The 24116-nt window shown below is 41.6% G+C and overlaps 1 protein-coding gene across 2 annotated transcripts; it reads left to right on the plus strand.

Annotated features, from left to right (window-relative positions):
• The first annotated feature begins 415 nt into the window (after positions 1–415).
• Positions 416–23791, plus strand: PCOLCE2 (procollagen C-endopeptidase enhancer 2). Of its 2 annotated transcripts, none has more exons than XM_028731209.2 (9): positions 416–675; positions 7202–7307; positions 12450–12705; positions 13247–13368; positions 18277–18413; positions 19858–20009; positions 20710–20796; positions 21850–22017; positions 23277–23791. In XM_028731209.2, exons 1-9 carry the CDS (start codon positions 584–586, stop codon positions 23405–23407), a joined length of 1251 nt encoding a protein of 416 aa, XP_028587042.2. In that variant the 5' UTR covers positions 416–583; the 3' UTR covers positions 23408–23791. The 2 variants fall into 2 exon arrangements, with proteins under 2 accessions (XP_028587042.2, XP_028587043.2); XM_028731210.2 differs by having other exon boundaries at positions 417–675; positions 20713–20796.
• The last annotated feature ends 325 nt before the right edge of the window (positions 23792–24116 follow it).

Genomic DNA, 24116 nt, shown 5'->3' on the forward strand with positions numbered 1-24116 from the left:
AGATAATCCTCCTGATCCTTTCCGACTCTACAATTCCAACCCCAGCCAGAATGGCAAATGAGTGATGGGAGTTGTAGTCCAGTGATATCTGAAGTGCCCCCCCCAACTCTGTAACCTTCCACGCTATCGAGTGGCAGCGTTTTCCACACGTTGCGTGTGTATCTAAACTTTTGTGAGGAACAACCTCCTGAGAGGAGGAGGAGGAGGAGGAGGAGGAGGAGGAGGAGGAGGAGAAGCCATTGCCTTTGAAACTGACCTGCCTCCTCTCACCGTAAAATTCCGGTGTGAGAGAGGACTCTTTATTTTTTAACCGTGAAGCAGGAGTTTGACTGGCATTCCCCCTCAAGAGCTCTCTCTCTCTCTCCACCATAAAGGGGAGGAGGCCGAAGGGGGCGGCTATTCTCTCCTCCCCTCGCCTTAAGGAACAAATGGGATATTCACGGCGAGGGAACTCCTCCAGGGGCAGCGCCGTCTCCTGCCTCAGCGAGCCGCTTTATAAAAGTGCATGCCCCCGAACCAATCCCCAACCACGCCGCCGTTGCCCAGGAGCTGACGCGGCGGCCCCGACTGCGAGCAGGACACCATGAAAGCAGCCGCCTCGTGCTCCGTGGCCCTGGGACTGCTGCTGCTCGCGGCCGCGCAGCCCGCCACCAACCGGCAGGCGCAAAGACCCAGGTAAAGCCCGTCGATGCAGGCGCGCGCGCGCGGGAGAGCCAGCGAGCAAAGAGCCCCCCGACGGGCAGAGGATCTCCCGCCGCCTGCTCGCTTCCTCCTCTTGCTTGGTTGCTCCTCTTGGCGCCGCGGCGCCGCCTTGCGAGCACGCGACGCGCGCGGTGTCCATCCCCACGTACGAGCCCACCCAGTAACTGCGCGCGTCTGACTGGCCTCGCGAGGCGTGCAGAGTTTTCCGGGCGGTTAAATTGCCACAGGTTTATTAATTTGCCCGCTCTTTCCTGATGTTCGTTCTTGTTGAAATGTGCTGCGCCGACGGGGAGGGTCTCTTGCCGCGTTGCCCTGCCCCGTGCAAGAGCAAAAGTCAGGCTTTGCGCTCTCTCTGTGTGTGTTTTCAAAGCAGGGGAGGTCTCGCTGCCTCGGCCTCTTGTGAACGCCCGGGGTTTGTTGGTTTGCACCAGAATTAGGAACGCTAGGAAGTGACCAAAAAGGAGTGCTTCTGAGCATGTGCAGATTGCATTTCCAGACCCTCCGAGTGTCCCTATTTTCCAGGGACGTCGCTAATTTAGAGAAGCCGTCCCTATTTCTGATTTGATCCTGAAATTTCCCGCTTTTCCTTAGGATGTCGCTATTTTCATTGGAGAAATGTTGGAGGGTATGGAGTTATCCGACCCCCCTAGCCGTTGGAAGGCAATCCTATATAGGGAAGGGGTTGTCTTTTAATGTTTAATGCTTTATTATGTTTTTATATATGTTGGAAGCTGCCCAGAGTGGCTGGGGCAACCCAGTAAGATGTGTGGGGTAAAAGGTAAAGGTAAAGGTACCCCTGCCCGTACAGGCCAGTCTTGGCAGACTCTGGGGTTGTGCGCCCATCTCACTCAAGAGGCCGGGGGCCAGCGCTGTCCGGAGACACTTCCGGGTCACGTGGCCAGCGTGACAAGCTGCATCTGGCGAGCCAGAGCCGCACACGGAAACGCCGTTTACCTTCCTGCTAGTAAGCGGTCCCTATTTATCTACTTGCACCCGGGGGTGCTTTCGAACTGCTAGGTTGGCAGGCGCTGGGACCGAGCAACGGGAGCGCACCCCGCCGCGGGGATTCGAACCGCCGACCTTTCGATCGGCAAGCCCTAGGCACTGAGGCTTTTACCCACAGCGCCACCCACGTCCCCATGTGTGGGGTAGATATAGTAAAATTATCATTATGGAATGGGACGTCCCTATTTCCAACGGAGAAATGTTGGAGGGTATGCATTTCCAAGTAACCCCAACTGCCCCTCCTGTGCATTCCTTAGGGGGAGTAAGGCGAATGAAAAAGGCATGGTTTCTATGCAGTCTGTTGAGATTCTTGCAAGGCAGAGGTTGGACTAGATGACCCTGGAATTCCCTTCCAGCTCTACAGTTCTGTGATTCTAGGAACCACAGCAGCTCTTATCTTAAGCACAGCCTTATTGGCTATTGTCCTCTGAGATCATCATGCATTTATAAGTACAGTGGTACCTCGGGTTAAGTACTTAATTCGTTCTGGAGGTCCGTTCTTAACCTGAAACTGTTCTTAACCTGAAGCACCACTTTAGCTAATGGGGCCTCCTGCTGCCGCCGCGCCGCTGGAGCATGATTTCTGTTCTCATCCTGAAGCAAAGTTCTTAACCCGAGATACTGTTTCTGGGTTTGCAGAGTCTGTAACCTGAAGCGTATGTAACCTGAAGCGTATGTAACCCGAGGTACCACTGTATTCACAAACAGGACTGTTTTGAGAGGAGAAAATTACAGTGGACTAGTAGGGGGCTGTCTCTGGTCTTGGAGATATGTGATATGCTGTGTACCAAAGCCGTTTTTTGGGAAGAGGTCAGGGATATATAGGCTTTAGTTCTTCTTTCAAGTTTTCTGACTGAGCTGTGTTTCAAAGTTTTGTGCAAATAAGGAACTGGGAACTAGTAACCAACTTCTGAAGAAGAGCCCCACTGTTCTGCTCCATAGAATTGGAGGTGATTTACACTTAGATGGTATCCAGGTTTGCTACTTTGTTCACCACAGTGTCACCCAGTAAATATGGTGATGTCTGAATGGGATTTGAAAAAACACAAGTCTGCAAAGACCTGAGACACACAGTGGACAGATACCGCTATGAACAGCCACAGCTCTCCAGAGCATGCCAGCCACATGTTTAAGGATGCAGTGTTCTGTTTTAAACATATACAGCACACTGATAGCCACTGCAAAATATAGGGAGTAAGGAGTTTTACATATGCCATATATATATGTTGGTCTAAGCAAAAGGAAAATTATTTATTTTATTTATTATATTGATATGACGTCCTTACACACACACACACACACACACACACACACAATTTAAAAGGGCATAGATTGTTTAATTAGCCAAAGGCCAACTCGTTAATTAAATAATGAGTTTACAGGTCTCTTCATCTGACATTTTTCCTTCACAGCTGTAATGAAAACCTGTGCATTTGTGAAGATTACAGACAAATCTGTTTTGCTGCACAATACATTTGGCAGCCAAAGCTGTCAATCTGTTCCTAACACACACACACACACACACACACACACACACAGAGAGAGAGAGAGAGAGAGTGTAAAACAGACATGTGCAAATGGGGCATGCAACAAAATGTTGCAGCGTCTCCCACCCTAATAGGAAGGCTCTTGTTTTTCACAGTTCTAGGTAGCCACGCCCTCCTGTAGGATGCATACTGTGTTCTATCCTATGCCCCCGTTTTCTATTTTTCTTTTTTCAGCTGACATTCAGCATTCCGAAGTTTGCATTGAGTGTGCTTGAAGGGCAGCTTCGCTTTTGAAACTATTATTTGAGCATCTGCAAGCCCTGGAGGTTCCCCCCAATGATGCTGAGATCTCCCTCTTGTTTCTGGTACCCAGTTTTAGCTACAATTCTGCCAAAGCCACCTGAGTTTGCTGTTAGAGTGAGTGATGCTATCTGCAAACATGACGGTGTGTTGTCATTTTCATACACCATTGTAAGGCAAAACACCATGGTTGAAGTGATCTAACTTGTGCCAGTGATTATGTGAAGGACTCCCATCTAGAATCTGCAGAACTCCCAAGTGTGGCTCTCTTATTACAATGCAGCAACTTGAAGCCTTTTTGTCAGGAATGGGATGCTTTCGTGGACTGCACGCAATCCCTGCAGAATCCTTCAACATGGCCTGATCCTTTCCTGATCCCCCTTTCCATCTGTATGGCGGATGGAAGTAATAGCAGGAGACAACTCAGGCCCTTCTGTGTGCAGAATCCAAAGTCTTATGATAGTACAGGATTTATTTATTTTATACAGAGTGCTGCAGTTTGGGGAATAGATTTCTAAAAGTGACAAGTGGAACTTGCCACAGAGTGTTGCAGTATATCACAGGGATGTTCCTGTTTGGGGTCCCAGCCAGCCATGTCCTCTCAAAGGATACTTCATTCAATTCCCCCCACTCTCATTCCTCTCTGCATTTTCCCTTTTCCAACTGCACTCAGCTTTACATAGCTACTAAACATACTCATTCCTTAGTTGGCAGAGGAGGCAGGGGTTGTTCCTCTTAAAATATTATCGTATATCTGCAGAGCTTAGGGTTTCTACCTCCCAGAGCCTGCATTTTGGCTCCGATCCTGTTGGCACTCATTACCTGAGTTTGCTATTAGAGTGAGACAGTGATTGTCCAGCCTATTATTATTCTAAATTGCTTTTCTGCAAGATAATGACAGGCAACAATTGAATTGTGCAAGCAACAATTGAACTGGTGATATAATACTGCTTCTGAAGGTCCATGACAGGCAACAATTGAATTGTGCAAGCAACAATTGAACTGGTGATATAATACTGCTTCTGAAGGTCCATGAGTCTTTATATTCAAGCTGATGAGTAAACCCACTGAGAATCAAATCGGTGCACCTTCACATGAGCCTTTTTCAAGGAATGCTTGATTCATCTGCTTAATCTCCACAAGTTACATGGAGCCTTAAGCTCTGTCTGCCCAGCTCATCTTCTGTTTGGATGGTAGATGTTGCCCAAAGCAGAGATGCTAGAGTGGAATTCCCCTGCCCCACACCATATTTATTGGTCTTTGTTTCTGCTTTAAACAATAGGCTGAGAATTCATGAACTATCCAGTGCAAAAACACTTCTGGGGAGCATCAGAGCCAATTTTTTTTAAAATTTGCCATCTCAGTAGTTCAGTGACCTATCTGAATCTTGCACAAGGATAGGGAAGCCCTAGAAGTGGCCTCAGAACTACTGTCCTCCCTTTTAAAATTACAGTATTTATCAGAGACTTAGGGATACACCCTTTGACACATGAGACTCCAAATGCTTTTTCTTTAAATCCATCTGTACGGTAAATGTAAATCCTGGACTGAGTAGACGATTTAATTTTCAAGTGTCTGTCCTCTGCATCCTATTCCTCATGAGTCCATTCCCTCATGGCCCGAGAAACACAAAAAGAGGCTCCAGTAAGTTATATTCTGGTGTCAGCCTAGTGATATAGGAATGAATCTAAACTTCTGTCTTTTTAAAGCCTGTAATATCTGTAGGATGGACTAAACCACAGAGTCTAGGGCTTGCCGATCAGAAGGTCGGCAGTTCGAATCCCCGCGATGGGGTGAGCTAGGTAAAAGGGTTACTGTTAAACCGCTCTGGTTTTTCAAAATGTAATATATTCTCATTCAACTTTGTGAGTAAACCAGTCTCATAAGATTTTCAAAAACCTATTTACTACTAAATTGCTGCTTGCTAGTTATGCCTTAATTGTTCAGTCATTCTGAGTATATAGCCTTGGTTTGTAAATTTCAAAAACGTAGGTGAACCACAAGGCTTCTGGTAAAAAAGAAAAGTAGGCCATGCAAGTATGAAGTCAGTCCATTGCTGAATCTAGGTTATTCCTTCATTTGGCATTATTCAATTTTTTCAGTCACTTTTGTGCCATCTCCTATTCCAAGTTAGTCTAGATGGAGATGAGTCAACGGGTAAGTCTTGTCCAGTGACCTTGCTTTTGCTACTCCACCCAGCCATGAGGTCTGTTGGGTTTTTGCCTTTTGTTTACTGCTTGAAGACTTTGGTCTCCTTTGCCTGCCTGATAATCTTACTAAGTCGTGTCTGTACCATCTCTTCATTCTAATACAGAGGATAATGATCTTTTCCCCTCAGTAGTACTGCAGAGGCAGTTATCCATCGTTCCACGTTACCTAAACACATTGAGTGCTGCAATTATAAGATATTTCCCTTGCTCTCTCCTACCTAAGTCCTGAATTCCCAATATATCAGTTTCTCATTATACAAGAATCAGATCTTATAACCTTCCGTAAATGTCCAGTTTCATTATTATTCACTCTGGCTACTTTAAATAGTTCTCCACCATTTATCTCCCTTCTATGTTAGACCTTTTCTGGTTGTCCCTAAAGGTAATGGGACCCCTGACCGTTAGGTCCAGTCGTGGATGACTCTGGGGTTGCGGCGCTCATCTCACTATATATTATCCATACACATTTAATTCGTGATTAATATTAACAGTATGCTACTCTTCACAAAGGGACGTGGGTGGCACTGTGGGTTAAACCACAGAGCCTAGGACTTGCCGATCAGTTGGTCGGCAGTTCGAATCCCCGCGACGGGGTGAGCTCCCATTGCTTGATCCCTGCTCCTGCCAACCTAGCAGTTCGAAAGCATGTCAAAGTGTAAGTAGATAGATAGGGACCGGGCGGGAAGGTAAACGGCGTTTCTGTGCGCTGCTCTGGTTCGCCAGAAGCGGCTTCACCATGCTGGCCACATGACCCGGAAGCTGTATGCCAGCTCCCTCGGCCAATAAAGTGAGATGAGCGCCGCAACCCCAGAGTCAGTCATGACTAGACCTAATGGTCAGGGGTCCCTTTACCTTTACCTACTCTTCACAAAGCAATTTAACCATAGCTAATCTAAAACAGAAGTGGGAGCTTCCAGTCTCCTCTCCTTGAGGCCATACCAGAGGAGGAGAGGGGAAAACAGGGAGTGTGAGAGCCTTGAGTGGGGCTAGGCTCATTCTCCTACTAAACTATAGTCTAGCACTATGTCTGAACACAGCTAATGCATGTAAAGCATTTTTAATACTTTGGGGGGGAACTGCTGTATACACACATCAAATTACCACCAGAGACAACTGCAAAGTGCTACTAGACAACTGATAAACATCCTGTAGTTCTGCTGACTACCTTGGCAGTGGTGTGCATGAAAGAGCAAGATAGAGATGGGTGTTAGTTAAGTTTTCCTTGGAATTCAGCTATCTGGCATCTCCCTATGCAGAACAATCATTCTGTTCCTCCACACATACCCCCATGGCATAGACTTCATTACCTATCAGTAATGAATTGCACTCTATAGATGCCAGTTATTTTAGGCAGCTGTATTGTGTTACATTTTAAATAGTTTAATTCCTTTACATGGATCCTCTAGGAATGGTGTCAGCAGTACATATTAGATAACAGCCATTCTACTCCGCCTTTATAATACTGTCTCAGAAGTAAAGCTTTTCTTTGTTTTCCAGGTCTTTTAAATGTGGTGGAATTCTAAGCGGAGCATCGGGGTTTATTGGCAGTGAAGGATTTCCAGGAATCTACCCTCCAAACAGCAAATGTACTTGGAAAATCACAGTAAGAACTTTCACTGTCACAGAACACACTGAAAAGAATAACATGCAGTCCTTCTCTTGTTATGCAGTATGCATTCAAATCTGCAGTTCTCACATGCAACATTGACACTTAAATTTTAAGACCTTTGAACCTAGACACAATCTGGTTTCGTCATTTAATGTAGTTAAGGTCAACCAAGATCAAGCTATCTAATTTAACAGTTCTAGAAGGAGTCATTTGTCTCCTTCTGTTTAAGTTTTACAAGTGGTAAAGGAAGGCTAGAAAATCAATAAATTCACCCAATACAGGGATTGTAAGATAAATTGGAGGGGAATCAGGCTCTATACAACTTTACTCCACTCCTTGTATCCCATTTTTGTCTCAAAAGAACGGAGACAGGCAAAACCCAATAGTTGCTGCAGAGCAGTAGGCAGGCAGCGATTTAGTAGTGTTTTTTTTGAAAATCTTATGAGACTGATTTACTCACAAAGTTGAATGAGAATATATTACATTACAGTAAAAAAGCTGGTTATTATCTTTTTCTAATTTTAGAAGTTGGTCATTCAGCACATTGGATTGTAGACATGACACAGCCTATGAGTTGTAGTGCTACTACAGCTGTTACTCTTACCATCTCTCATAGAGTAATTTATAGAGCACAAAGCATCACATACCAGTGGTTTTAACACAATCCCTCTCCTTGACGGTCCTCAGTGATTTAAGATGAGTAATCTAAGAACACTCAGTACATACAATATATAGGAACATGACATAAAAATAGCATTCGAGTCTGTCATAAGTCTTTTGCGTAGATAATTTAATATGTTCAGTAGCTGAAGTCCATTAAAAGGTTGGTGACAAGAAGCCTGTTTTGAAAAATGTTCCCTATTAACTGGAGGTACTCGGTTCATTTTTCTTCTAATGTTCTTTTATGGGAGGAATAAGGAATGAAGCATCTTCCAAGTGGGGAAAATAACCTTTTAAATACAAACAAATGGTAGGATTTGCATTTATGAAATACAGTACATATTAATGGGTTTGTTGTTGATCTGTGGCCATATACCACAAAGCAAAGGATGATGGTTTCTCTGCAATTATATGGATACGTGTATTTACTGATATATTATTATTATTATTATTTATTGAATTTATATACCACCCTATACCCGGGGGTCTCAGGGCCGTTCACAGAATAAAATAAAGATATAGAAGCACAAAATACATAATAAAAATAAAAACAACAACCCAATAGCCCCCCTCTCCCACAAAAAACACATTTTAAAAGGGCATAGGATGTAAATCAGATCAAACAAATGCCTGGTTAAAAGGAATGTTTTTGCTTAACACCTAAAGGTGTATAATGAAGGCGCCAGGCGAACTTCCCTGGGGAGAACATTCCACAGATGGGGAGCCACTGCAGAGAAGGCCTGTCCTTGTGTTGCCACCCTCTGGAGCTCTCAAGGAGGAGGCACATGAAGGAGGGCCTCAGAAGATGATCTTAGGGTCCGGGTAGATTTTGTTAAGGGGGCTGAGAGGTATTAGGAGAACCCTGTTCCACTCTGAGAGCTACCATTCCCAGAGCGGTTTAACAGTAACCCTTTTACCTAGGTAACTCTGAGAATTGTAGTTCTCTGAGGGGAGAGGGGTCTTCTAACTACGCTCGGCAGCTTTATCAAACTATATTTCCCAGGATTCTTAAGGGGAAACCATGACTATTTAAAGTGGCGTGGTACTACCTGCCCTAAAATGTATAATGTAGATGGGGCTGTAGATGAGAACAGAAAAATATTTCCTTCTCCAATAAAGTTTTTAACCTTAGGACCCTATGGCCTAACAGTTAATGTTGGGGCACCATGGCAGAGTTAACATTGAACTAAATTTATTGTGGTGTCATAATAAGCAGTGTTAAACTTTAGCTCTGTTGCCAGAAAAACTCACAGCCCATTGAACTTCTTAACAAGGTGTGAGGAAAAGCAGCTACCAACAATAATCTAGAGACAGTGCTGTGATTCTGTCATCTGTTCACTTACAGTTGTGAATGCAGTTGGAGCTGTAGATTAGGAACTGGGAGTAGGAATCAGTTACTTCATAAATGGGAATTAGCAGCAAGAGATGTTTTGTTGCCTGTAAAAGAAGAGAGTTGACATATATGCGTAACAAGATATTAAGCTGACTGGCATTTCTCTGCCTGTACTCCAGACATCAGAGCATGGGCAGATTAGAAGCAAATTAGTCATTACTGTCAAGAACACAGACAGAACATGAAAGTCATTAAATTAACCCATTGAACTGAGACATTATCCTCATTATGACTCAAATGGGAGCAGAATCAGACCCTGACTAGCTGAATTCAACACCCGAAAAAAAGATTAGTTGGGTGATCATTGGGTGAGGTTTGCTCACATAGATAGATTTTTTTTCTTTTCCTGCTGAGACAGCACTAGAAATAAATATTTTTGTGTGAAATTTATCACCACAAAAACTGCATTGCTGTACCCCACTCACAAAAACAAATCCTTGTAAGTATTCAGTAATAGTGTTTTTGGAACCAAGCCAATATCTGCACTTGCAAGTTGCCCATTCATAAAAAAGTTACAGCATCTGGCTTTCTGCAAAACATTTCAGACTTGGAAAATGTTTATATACACTCATACATATAAAGGTTTCTTTAAAAGTCAAGCAGTGTGGGGTAGAGAATGGGGCTGCATGTTGGAAATAGAGAGCTTTCACTTCCCCCTCTATCTCTTTTATGGTTTTATTAAGTCATATCCATGACCTTTGATTTCCCTTCCATTCCGTGGGATTCACTGGAAGCAAAGTTTGAGATAGCTCAAAAGGTTTTCTCAAGTTAGTAGTGTGTGCTTTGACCTCTACACATCCAGTTTGTTCATGCGAACCTCCACTGCCACCCACCCCACCAATCACAGCAATAACTATCACAATTCTTAGGTTAACACCTTCTTTTTAGAAGCCTCATAGTATAATGCATACATTTGCTTTCAAATAGGCTTCACTCAAAACATGTTTCTGTTTCAATTATCGTGAGCCTAAGAAATCTAAAAATATAAAGTTCTTTTTAAAAAAACCCAGCAGTTTAAGATTTTGAATTCACTCTCACAATTTTGTGCTCTCTGAATGTGTGCTCTCTTCCATTCTTTGGTTCTTTATACTCTTCCCTCCACCCAGAAGCCTCTTCTAGTCATTGAAGGTAGCTGTCAGCACCTTGGGTGAGCAAAAGCAGCGGTCAAAGGATCATGCTGCACCACAATTTCCAGCTGTGCAGCAGCTGTATACTGGTGGGTGCACTACCAGGGAGCAAGAATATAAAGCGGGGAGAGGAACTATGTATGCACAACAGTCAGGGAATCTGGGAAGCTTTGGTTGGGAAAATAGCCTTCTTTTCCCCGGAAAGGGAGGAATTGGTTCATTTGTTCCCTAGAGAAAGGGTGGGGGAGAGAGAAAGAGAAACTGCAGCTGTTTTATATGCTTCTTCTGTGGCTGGCAAGAAAGGTTGGCAAAAAAACTACATTTGTTAAATAATCAAATGGGATCAGTGCGTATGTGGGGTTGTGGGGAGGACATCTATCTAGTCAACATTGCCCAAAAGAATTGGTCTGGCTACCTTGCTACAATTGTCCCATGACTCAAACCTCAGCTGTCTGACTGTGGTGAAGCCAAGGGGCCCTGGTTACAACAGATGCCTCATCCAGTCTGGGTGGTGGTCCTACTCTTACCATCTCACATGGCTGCTGAATACAGGAGCCACTGGGTAGTTCTTTATAAATGCATGTAATCTAAAGGATTGCATCAGCTCTACAGATGTCTTTTGAAACTTTTTGGCAGGGGCCTTCCTGCTGCATCCACTCATCAGCATATCATTTTAGATTTGTACATGCAAAAAAGAAAAAGAAAAAAAAAGAATAGCCTTAATATTTATAGTATTGTGATAGCAGCTTTCAGAGTTCTAAGACAACATTTATGGTTTCCTTAGGAAACGCTTTATTACTATTTCTGTTGCAGCTGTGAAGTTTAATAACTCATTTGGTTCCTTAATTGCAGTCATGCAGTTTCACACATGAGCCTTTTGCTTTTACTACAGCTCTATTTGAAAATACTTAAGAAACACAAAATCACCCCCAGTTAGCAGATTAACACATTCGTTAATGCTGTGGACATAGGTAGTCCAGATAAGAGGTAATAGTTGAGCATGATTTATTCTCTTGAAGGAAGCACAAAGGTATTAGCAATTGCTTTATCTTGTGGGTCCCCGTGGCTGCTGTGATTTCCCCCCCACTAAGCAGGGATCATTCACAAGCAATTATGCATCTTTAAAAGGTAAAGGTACCCCTGCCCGTACGGGCCAGTCGTGTCCGACTCTAGGGTTGTGTGCCCATCTCACTTAAGAGGCCGGGGGCCAGCGCTGTCTGCAGACACTTCCGGGTCATGTGGCCAGCGTGACAAGCTGCATCTGGCGAGCCAGCGCAGCACACGGAAACGCCGTTTACCTTCCCGCTAGTAAGCGGTCCCTATTCATCTACTTGCACTTTGACGTGCTTTCGAACTGCTAGGTTGGCAGGCGCTGGGACCGAGCAACGGGAGCGCACCCCACCGCGGGGATTCGAACCGCCGACCATGCGATTGGCAAGTCCTAGGCGCTGAGGTTTTACCCACAGCGCCACCTGCGTCCCTATGCATCTTTACATTCAGTAAATACTGAACCATAGAGCACCTAACTTGGATGGAATCTCCATGTATTTAACAGTAAAGCATGGGTGCTTTCATATCTCTATCATACCTACAGAGCCATGCAAAGACACAAGCCTTATGCAGAAACATGGTGAAATCTTTCAACCCACACAATCAGTCTTTCAAGGGCAATAGAGGAATGCAAGCACTAATGCTGTTCAAAGTGCACACTAGAGAAGGTGAATTGGCAATGCTCTGTAGACTTGGAAGGTAGGGAAGAGGAGAGGAGCAGAATGTCTTATTTGTGTAAACAGAAGGGGAAACATTTGGGGGATGTTATATGAGAAGAAAAGGGGTTTGAGAAGGACTTTATATTATCCTTGTAAGATATAAATATATGTAGAGAGTAAAAGTTACACCATAAGGTCAACATGTAAACCGCAGACTGTTAATCTTTAGCTTCTTTTCTTTCTACAGGTTCCCGAAGGGAAAGTCGTGGTTCTTTCCTTTAGATTCATGGACTTGGAAAGTGATAACTTATGCCGATATGACTTTGTGGATGTGTACAACGGCCATGCAAACGGGCAGCGTCTTGGCAGGTTCTGTGGCACGTTGAAACCTGGTGCTCTTGTGGCCAACAGCAATAAGATGCTGGTGCAAATGATTTCAGATGCCAATACAGCTGGCAATGGCTTTGTTGCAAAATTTTCTGCAGCAGAACCACATGAAAGAGGTATTCTGCAAGTTATTGAAGCTTAAGGTGATAGATACACTGAGCCAGTGGCGTAACGTGGGTTGTCAGCACCCAGGGCAAGGCAAGTAATTTGCGCCCCCTAACCCGTGGATTTGCCCTAACCCCAGATGTTGCGCCCGGTGCGGCCGGCACCCCCTGCACCCCCCACGCTACGCCACTGCACTGAGCTCTGTACTTTCATGTAAGAATCTTCAGGGGGGGTATAAAAAAAAATATTTTATTATTTTCTTACATTACGAAGGAATCTTTGTAAAGCCAAAGGGATTCATCTATAATTGGAAGCCATTTGCTAGCCATCTAAAAAGGTGAAATACATAAAACAATGCATTTGCTCTATAAAATTAGAAGTAACCCCACCCCCCAGTAATATGGAAAGGAGTGCATTGTATGATATGATTTCAGTGTCTCACCGAAATTTAACATTTTGCAGGCTGGGATTATAATGTGCTTTGTATGAGAGTTGGGCAAACACCGCACGAAACTCTGGTTTTTGGCCTAGCATTATGTTGTGTATTTTTAGGAGACCAGTACTGTGGTGGACGACTAGACAAGCCTGGGTCCTTTAAAACTCCTAATTGGCCTGATCGAGATTACCCAGCTGGGGTTTCCTGCTCATGGCACATTGTAGCTCCAAAGAATCAGGTGAGCTATGTTCACACATATGGCCTCTGCTTTCATCTTTCCTATCTGCAAAAGCCCTCTGATTCCCATCTTTCCTTCTAGCTCTATTCCACCTGAAGAATTTCTAGCATTCACCTCCTCCAGATGCTTCCTGTCAGCGACTTTCAACCCCATCTTAGCTCACAGTCACAACCAGACCTACAGCATCTATGAAGTAGAGCAGGGGTCAGCAAAACTTTTTCAGCAGGAGGCCAGTCCACTGTCCCTCAGACCTTGTGGGAGGCTGGACTATATTTTGAAAAAAAAAATATGAACAAATTCCTGTGCCCCACAAATAACTCAGAGATGCATTTTAAATAAAAGCACACATTCTACTCATGTAAAAACATGCTGATTCCCAGACCATCTGTGGGATCCGGCCCCCGGGGCTTAGCTTGCCTACCCATGAAGTGTAGTAGAGCAATCAGAAGAAAGTGGCTACTTCCACTCTGATTTAGGCTCAGAAAATGGCTTACACTCTGATTTAGGCTCATAAAATGGCTACTTTGAAGAAAACCCTGCTCACCAATTAGCAGAGCTGAACAGCTGGGTATTATATTGATTGCTGAGTTGCTAGGTGGCAGGAGAACTAATGGTATTAGCGGCAGCACAGTGAGTTTCATGGGAGATGTTCTGAGCATTTATCTTCTTCTGTTACGTTGAACTGCAAGTCCCACTGCATAGGAACATGTTCAAATTCAGATAATACATTTAGCCTTTTAATCCTGTTGATAATTTTTCATTTGTTGTGCAGCTGTGTGGCCCTTGTAAATAAGACCTGCTTTCATCAAACATGAAACTGAGACACACACAAAATACAGCTAGGGTAAAGTTAGGTTTTGTTTTCAGAGTTCTACGTCTTATGAAAACTGTTCTCTTTTTAGGTAAGTTATAAATTCTGCCTATGCACCTGTCAAGAGAAATCATATTCTCACTGTTCACTTGCCCCTGCTTTACCTGTTTCCTTTATTGTTCTAGTGTACCTTCGTCTAGTTTTTTGTGAACATTTATTCCCATTGACTTGCTCCAGTTCAGATAAGATTTTGTAGGAAAGGAAGGATTGTTGGGTTAAAAGACAGCAAGAAATAAAATATATTTTCTCATTAAATGCAGTGTATATGAACAATTTCTGAGCACCAAAGTGAATAACAAATGCTTTATTTTCAGTTTAAGAACATTATGGATTTTCTGTTCAAAATGATTGACTCAATATTTTCTCCGCATGCCTACCTAGAACCAAGTAGGGGCACTTGCTACACTCCACCGTGTCTGAATATTGCCACACTCATTCAATTCCCTTTGCTTTTCGCACTTTCAGGTTTTAATTCCCTAATCTATTTGCTCATTCTATCGTTTTCTTAATCTTAAGGATGCTACCATTTCATTTCTTAGGACTGAAACCACTTTGCCTTGTTTCATATCCATTTGTCGGTCACCCCATATTAGTTCTACCTACGTGCCTTTTCACACTATGGCAGGCTACTCAATCTTTGCTTTCTCTCTTTTTTGTTGTCGTTGCCTAGGTTTCTGCTCCATATAACTATATTATGGCAGGAGGCACTTAGTGATTGAATACCTTTATCTTCAAGCATATTTGGTAGGTTGGCTGCTTTTCATATCTACTTTCTGAACCCTTGTCCATGCCACTTTGAGTTGCCTTTTAATCCACTTCTCATGACCATAATCCTCCAAATGAAAGAGCTGGCCAAGATAAATATATTCTTCTGATCCTTAATTTTCTCCCACCCCCTGCATTGATCAGGATAATATTTTCTTGAACTTGGGGCTGTAGATCAGCTTAGTCTTTTCCTGTATTCATCTTTAATCCACATTCCTTGCTTGCTACATATGGCTCATTTAACAATTTATGGATAGCCAGTGATTTAATTGAACGTGATAAATTACAAAGCATTTGTGATTGCTCTCATTTATTGCCAAACATGCCTGAAAATCTTTTCAAGCTCTTACTGAATTATACCATCCCATTAGTGTACTCTTCACCTCTTGGGTTCTTATTCTTGAGAAACTGTATTTGCAAGTGCTTAAAACATCTAACCATGTACTTATTCTCAGTATATTCCAGTAATGTACTTATTCTCAGTATATTCCAGTAATGCTTCTTGTGAAGGTCAATATCTACCAATGAATCAATGCCTCGTTAGCTCACTATCAAACTCTTGCTGCATTTTTATTTCACCTGAATAGCATCAAATATTTAAACGAATCAGGAGAAAATGGATCTCCCAGCCTGCTTTGATTTATAGAACTGTTATTGTTCAGTTAGGGTTCTGCCTTTCCATTACAGCCATTATAGGCACAGGGAAGGAAAACATCTTATTATTAACATGGCATAAGCGTAAGCTTATAGCTATGCCTCTCAGCACTTGCACCCTGTAGTTGATGGGGTGTTGCCTTAGGACAAGGGGTAGCCACACTTCTGTTCACTCTTTTACAGCAAAAATAGTAATTGGGACATTGTAGATCAGAACTGGAGAAGATGCACACACAGGATGGAAAGACTAATGGAGAAAGTAAGGCTCTCAAACTGCTATGGCATTGTTGTCAGCAGAAAGAGCAGCACCTGGTAGTATTCATCAACTTTTTTTAAAAGATAGGACTAGTTTACTCATCCTTTGGGGGGGTGCATTTTCTAAAGAATTTGAAAGAACACTTTACAAGTGCAAAAAACAAAAAACAAAAACCAGGATCAGTGGAGAAGTGGCTATTGTGTCACTTGCACACTAGTAACTACCAAACTAGCAGTGCGGCTTTATGAAAAACCTCATTTTTTCCGTAACAGCAATACCTCTTACAGCAGTAAGAGAAGTGTTAACTTGATGGTCCCACACAAGAACTGAGCAACTAATGCACAATAAAAAAATCAACAGCTGAAAAAAAAGTGGGTGGGGGCTTTTATTCCTCAAACAGTTCCCTTTCAGCAAGGCTTTAATCTGAAGGGCAAACTATGCTTTTGCTTGGTGCAGCTGGCAAAATATACTTTTTAACATGCACATGCCTGCTTCTATTTTCTTTCTATTTCTTAATTAAGCATTGTTTCAGAGTATCAAGGTGTCTTGATGCAACATGAGATAGTCATGATAAAGCAAGGAATTAAAAGAACGGCCTATATATACATAAAATGTTTGGATTCAAATTACATGGAACTAAATAATAAGAAAACACACAGGAAAAATACCAATAGAGATTCACGTTATTGTTTGGGACAATACTGCAGTAGGCTGTTCTGTCACCCAACATATTATGCTCTCTGAGAAACATGTTATCATCTTTGTTCTTACTGTCGATATAGACACACCTGTTACAGCTATTCATTCACCCAGTTATCATCTTTGTTAACCTGCTTTTCTACTAATAGGTCAATAAAGTTTCTTGCAAACCAGTAATTAAAATTTGTTTCTACTAAGCATAGCACAGATTAAGCATGGTTTGTTCAGGTTCAGGCAACCCAGCAAGCAGCAGTTGATTTTAAATGGAAGCAAATTATTCTGAACTCCTTGCAGCTGTGCTTGAGGAAGAGGGAAGATAGGAAGAGCCTGAGGCGCCCTATTGTTTAGCATTATGTCCAGACCATATTAGCATTTGTCTTCCAGGCAATGTGTTCAAGTAAAATCCCATGAGATGTTGTTAAGAGGGGTTAGAATTCCACACACAGTATTCTCCTAAACAAGCAGCAGGGTTGAGTTATTTTTATATATACAGCCTTGGAAAAGAATTATAAAACCCATCTAATAACCGTGAAGCATTCCACTGGCCATGCCAATTAGCTTGCCGGACATGACTTTCATTTTGTTTTGCTTTGTACATATAATTCACTTAATATGGATATTGCCTTCAAGGATTTCTGTTTTAATTTATGCAACAGTATTTGAGCGGCAATATCATAGCAGCTTTCTGTTAATATTGTTGTTTCCTTCTTTTTAGCAACCAAAATTCGTCTTTATTACAAATACTTATCCAGAGTTTGATCTAATGTGGTTTTCAACCCACTAGTCTGAATCCTCTGTAGCACGTCCTTATTCATTCACAAATAGCAACTGCTATGATGCATGCCAGGCCTTGTTCAGGTCCCAGGCTGTGCTTACCAGAAAGCAGCATTCTGATGTTGCTTTGCCACAACAGCCACAACAGAAATTACTGCACTTTATACAACCCAAGTACTTGGAAGGGTCTGGAGTGAGGGCAAGGAGAACTTGGCAAAAAAATCCTCACCTCTTTTGTGCCATGGTGCGAGAAGCTGGGAAACTTCTCCATATGTATGTCATGCACTCTAGTCTCCATCCATCTCCCTTCATACAGCCTTGCCATTTGTCCTACCGCTTAGCTCCCAACTCTTGTCTAAACTCATGACCATATGTAACTGGAGACATATTTCTGGGATGATTTTTTGCACCCCACCCACCTAGAGGGCAGTTTCACCAATCCCTATGTCTGCCTCTGGTTAAAGGGGCTCAGCCCACTCCAGCAGTCATTTGCTTTGACAGAATCAGGTGGAGTCTGATAGGACTGGGCCTTCTGTGATGGAGCCCCTTGCCTTAGGAGAGCAATGTGGCGTCCTCAGTTTGGTGGGGCAACAGTTCCACGGGCTCATCTTGCAGACTTGTTTCTGGGGCCAGCCCTCCCCTGCATGCAATTTGTGTTCCGACTCAAAGCCCTTGATCTCCTAACTGGAGATGGGGAATCTGATCCCAGGGTCACGGCAGCTTTAATGTACTGCATGAAATGTTTTAGGATCATCTTTTTAAGAGTCTTTGAGATGCTGATTAAATCCAAGGTGCCAAACTGGATGGGCTCTGAGGATCTTTGTGGTTTTAGGGTTCATTGTGTAAAGAAGTAGGCCATTAAGTAGATTCTTAATTTCCCTCCTTGCAGCTAATAGAGTTAAAGTTTGAAAAATTTGATGTGGAGAGAGATAACTACTGCAGATATGACTATGTGGCTGTGTTTAATGGAGGCGAGATTAATGATGCTAGGAGAATTGGGAAATACTGCGGAGACAGTCCTCCAGCGTAAGTAATGGTATTTATTTCATTTAAACTGCTGTTTCTATGAAAAGATGAAAACTGGATAGGCATGGTTGTTGTTTCAGTACAATCCCATCCATGCTGTCCTTTCATCCATTATCACTTAGATTTTTATATGATTTTCCTTGCCTTAAAATTTACTGTAGCTGCAAATTGGAACAACAAACTGCAGCTTTATTACAAACGTTAAATAGCTTTGCTGGCTATTTTAACAACCAGTTTTACCGCCCTACGTTCCTCCGTGTGGAAAGGTGGGGTAAAATTTAATAATAAATAACAACGATAGTGTAGTTTTTTTAGGAATCTTGAGTAAGTATGCAAGTTAGATGACATACGAAGATTTTCTTTTATTGTGCGTTGTGTCATATTGATGTATGCAATTGCATTAAAGCACAAGGTTTTTGCCAGCATTTTTCTTGCTGTTTTATACTTGTGTATTTTAGTGAAGTTTAATAAAGAAATTATTTTTTAAAATCAATTAGTAGGAAAAGTAGAAAGTCCTGATGAAGATAATTTCAGTATCATGGGGAAATAATTGTACATACAGATCCAAGCAGCATATTCCCCAGATAGGAAGGTTGATCCTTAGCTATGTAGTGCAGTGCTGATGGACATTGTATTGGGTGGATGGCCTGCACACATTTGCATCTTGATGCTCATGTGCCTCCAACCTAGCATGCACTTCATCTATTGTGGACAACTTTTGTGAAGGGCTTCCTTTATTCCTTGCACTGCAGAGCTCAAATTAAGGTGGCAACCAAGTTTTCCTGTGTTTCCCATTCCTGTGGACCCTGGAGCTAGTTAGGAATGGGCTCAGGGTTCCAAACCCATGCATTTATTTTCCAAACTCAAATTATGAGTTTTGTCTTAATCACTGATGCAAATTTATAACGAATTGACCTGATGAAGTTCTACCAAGGGAGTATTTCTGATTTAAATCTTAAATCTACAGGACCTGCTCCTGTTCCTTAAACTCAGCATGTGCACAAAACATTTCCAATGTTGTAGAGAGTCAAGACAAATCATATACAAATCAGCAAGTGGACTAGTGGATGTATTATAATATTTCATTTTAGATCTGCTTGTTTTTTGCTTAACATATTTGAACGTTACTATTTTCCTGAGAGCTTAAGTAAATATTTACCTGGAAAAAGGTTCCTTAAGGACTTGTGCTGCTTACTTCACTCTGAAAACATATCCAACTGCATATTTGGTAACAGGAATCTTTATGCTCCATGTGGGGGGGAAATCAGATTAACAAAGGAAGACTCGGTTTTCCACTCAATTTAAGTAAGGATATTTACACATATAGTCTGTTTGTGTGGTGTGTAGTGCTACAAAATCTGTTGGCTGCATATAGTTCAACAAGCAATAATATGACAACTACAAAAGACCCTCCTAACATGAATGATGCATTGTTCTCTTTCAGGCCTATTGTATCTGAGAGAAATGAGTTACTTATTCAGTTCTTGTCTGATTTAAGTTTAACTGCTGACGGCTTTATTGGGCACTACAAATTCAGGCCCAAAAAAATACCTACAACCGCATCACCTACTACCGCAACCCTCCCTGCCACCACAAGTAAGTCTGAAATCATTGTTTAATCTTTATTGAAGGTGTTGGTAGGAACAGGCAGGGAAGCTTCAGGATCAGCCTTAATCCTTTTTTAATTTTTTAAAAATCATCTTATTGTAAAGAAGAGGTTGGGGAAAAGGGTCGCTTTGATTAAATCAAAGTAAGAGGACCTTCCATTCTGAATGCTCATGTGTGTAGTGATGTCACATTAGTCTGGAATATTGTGATTTTAATGAGCCCTGCAGTCTTACTTGCAGTGTTGTGTGTAGATTGTCATAAACAAAATGAGCATAAAGAAGGCTGATGGTTGGTTGGTTACTTGGAAGACCTGGGAGCATAGCATGACTGATAAAATTGTAATAGATTCGGGACCGCTTTTCCTCCTTGACTGCAGTTTGTTTCAGAGTTAGATATGCAGAATATCATCTGTGCCACCATGAATGTGAGGTTTGATCACTGACACACATTGTACAACTCTGTTAGAGCTAGAACCACAGCAAACAGCAAGAGTACATGGCGCAAGTACAGAATATTGGTTTCTTTGAAGTACGGTGTGTCTGGATTATGTGGGGTTTTTGCTTTGGGAATGTCAGTTCTCTCTGTATTTAATAGAGTAAACACACAGGAAAAATGAAAGTCCCTTTTAAATGACTTCTGAAACACTTGAACTGACTTCACTAACTCTGCTTTCTCGACCTCTTTGGAGAAGCGGTGAAGCCTACAGTTGCACTGTGCCAGCAAAAATGCAGAAGGAGCGGAACTCTTGAGAGCAGTTACTGTTCAAGTAACTTCGGTAAGAGCAACAAGTATTTTTTCCCCTTTCAACCAGTGACTTGGGCATGTATGCTTAGTTTCATGGGAGGGTCAGAGCCACTTATTTGTAAACTACCATTAGTGCACAAGGAAATTCTTTCAGATCATAGTACTTGCATCTCTTATACTGTGTCTATGACTCAGTTATATTCCTTCAGATGTTTTACAGAGAAGACAGTGTGGATGTTTGTCAGGGGAAAAAACTGTTCCAGTCTAAACAAAACTGAACAAACAGAAAGCAAACTGTTGCTCTATGAAAGTGTTGATTCAATGATGATGCTGGCATGTTGTCTTCTTGGAACAGCCTGTATTCCTTATTCACTGTGACAATTTTGTTGTATGTACTGCTGTAATTCTGGTTTCATAATACTTCTTGGAAATCCTTCTCTGCAATGCAAAAGTTGTTCATTATGGTAAAGGCCTGTGTATCTTCTCCTTACCTATTTAGATATAAAACTGTGATGATTGATAATATTTGATTCAAATTGTTAGTTGCTTTAACTTGCGCAGGGCAACCCCAAAACCCAAAGCAACTTACAACCCAACATTTATATGTGGTTGTCTCAATGCAACCGGCCAACACAACTAGCATAATACTTAGGGGCCAACCCAAACTCTTCTAACTTTGTGGCTGTGGCAGAAGTTGGTAGGAACATGCAGATCACTATGCCACCCTAGACCCACCACCAAACTGCACCTAGCCTACTGAAAAGTGGGGGCTGGAAGACAGAAAGATGAGTGTAAGATATTGACTCCACTTCCATGTTAATGTTACAGCATCTCCAACTTACAGTCCTTTTAAGATTCTGTGAACCACCAAGGCGGCCTTGTTAATTTGGTGGTCAGTCAATGTTCCAAACAAACAACTCACATTAAAAAAGAAGGACATTTGTCTAACTTACATAGCTATAGCCAAAGGACATACTTGAGACTTTTATCTTCTGTGCACATAAAGGTGAAGTGGTCATGTAACTGTTTCATTGTGTTCCAATCACATTCCAGTGTATTAATCCTATGTATTTCTTTTATCTAGTAATAACTGGATCCATTATCACAACCAACATTAAAGGTGGAAGCTTGCATGCAACAGTATCAATTATTAACGTCTACAAAGAAGGAAATTTAGCAATCCAACAAGCAGGCAAAAATATGAGTGCCAAGATCATTGTTGTTTGTAAACAGTGTCCTCTTATCAGAAGAGGTAAGTAATTAACAGAATTCTGCTTTTTGCAACTAACACTAATTTCCTAATTACTTCTTTAATTTTCAATGACTTTCTCAGGACACTTTATTCAGAATCAGATTGATCCTTTATAGAACAAAATGTCAAAGCAAACTATCCAAATATTACATACTGATGGGTGTGTTTTTTTAAACATACTGATGAATGTTTTAGAAAATTCAGAGACCGTAACAATTTGATTATAGAATTGCTTCTCTGAAAGCTCTTCAGTTAATCAAAATTAGTTAAATAGTGCAAATGAGTTGAATGAGAAGAGAGGATTGGTTGCTGAATCTGCTGTTATAAAGGTCATACCTCTGTAAACCAAGACAAATCTAGGATAATAGTAGACATACACACACCTTTAAAACTGAACTATATTGAGGGTGAAAATTTGGATTCAATTTACCAGTTCACCATCTACTTGCATTATACCACTATTTGACTCTCCTGTAGGCAAACAGAGAAGGCTTACTGCTTTTCATCCAAATCAATCAATCAATCAATCAAACTCAATGTAGAAAAGCAAACTCAATGTAGAGCAGGCGCTAGTGGGGCATAATGAAAATTAAATAAAAGTCAGTTTTTTCCAACATTTTAGTGAGCACCTGTTGATTAAAAAAATTAGACAAGATTTAATGTAACAGTGATTGCACTGCTGTTAACTTTTTAACAGTTAGCTTTATGCCTCCTTATCACCTCAAAGTGAAAGGACCTGTTCATAATCTCATCTCAATACATCCTAATATTCCCAAAACATCCAACCCTATGCCATGGATACCTTCCACAACTGAACTTATTCTTCCTTAAAGGTCAATGTTTAGTTTCAAAATTAATTAATCCAGGAATACTCAGTATGGTGCCTCCCTGATTTTGTTGCATCCAACTTCCATCAGCCCCATCTAGCATGGCAGTGTTCAAGGATGGTGGAAACTATGGTCCGGTAATGTTTGGAGGACATCACATTGGCAATTCCCTGGTCTGGTGTTTACATTTCTGAGTAAAGTCCGATCTGTTTCCCTCTCTGAGAGGAGAAACCAAAAGATATTACACTCTGAAATCTACATATTCAACTAAGAGATTATAAAAGCTATGGAAGGCCATTTACAATACAGATATACAGGTTTACTCAATGATTACACTATAACAATTGCATGAAATAATATAGCTGTATTTTCCAAATTGTAGAACCAGAAATTCTGTTCCACTATTTTTTAAAACTCTTCCCCTCTCAACAGGTCTAAATTACGTCATTATGGGACAGGTAGAAGAAGATGGCAGAGGTAAAATCCTGCCCAGCAGTTTTACAATGAGTTTCAAGACGAAGAACCAAAAGATCCTGAATATCTTGAAAAACAAGCAGTGTTGAATGTGAATTTTTGCAGCTGAGTCCTGTCATCTATCCTCCAGAATCTCTCTTCATGCAAATAAAATGGGAGATTTTCCAGGAACGTAGTGTACTTTCCGGAATTTTTCAACCTTGTTTTCCCCATAGACTGATGTTGCAAAAATCAAAAGAAAAATACCATGATTGCCAATTTTATCTTTCAAAACCTTCAGCAACATCAGCCAGCCTGTACCATACCAAATTTTCACTACCGTGAATTTCTTAATTTATACTTTTCTCAGAAGGATTTTTTTTTAAAAAATGACTGATGTGACGAAGTGCAATATTTATAGTAATTCATTTTAACTTAGTTTTCCTGTTTCTTTGCAGTATAAGCTACACTTAATAAACACTTCTAAAAACTCAGTGGCTTCAGTGTTGGGATTGGATATGGAAGTTCCAGGTTCAAATTCACTTGGATATGATGATGTCCACAGCACAAAGGTGTTTGCACATCGTGGCAAACCATTATTAAAGGTTTACTGTGACTCAAAACCATTCCTTCACTTTTCCCCTGGTGTAAGCAGGAGCAACAAACCATGATCCCCACATCACGGCAGTTTATTTTGCTTCCAAACGAACTGCATTCTAAAGCTAAGGTTTGCTCTTCACTTATAAGGATTGCTAATCTGAGTAAAACAACTGTTTGTTGCTTAAACGTGTGCTAGGGGAAGAGTAAGGGAGGATCAAA

Source organism: Podarcis muralis, chromosome 6, assembly GCF_964188315.1.
Source record: "Podarcis muralis chromosome 6, rPodMur119.hap1.1, whole genome shotgun sequence".
Lineage (NCBI taxonomy): Eukaryota > Metazoa > Chordata > Lepidosauria > Squamata > Lacertidae > Podarcis > Podarcis muralis.

Coding starts and splice junctions, on each gene's coding strand:
- PCOLCE2 (XM_028731209.2), top strand. CDS start 584: ATGAAAGCAGCCGCCTCGTGCTCCGTGGCCCTGGGACTGCTGCTGCTC. Junction 676..7,201: donor CGGCAGGCGCAAAGACCCAG/GTAAAGCCCGTC, acceptor TTTGTTTTCCAG/GTCTTTTAAATGTGGTGGAA. Junction 18,414..19,857: donor TGCGGAGACAGTCCTCCAGC/GTAAGTAATGGT, acceptor GTTCTCTTTCAG/GCCTATTGTATCTGAGAGAA.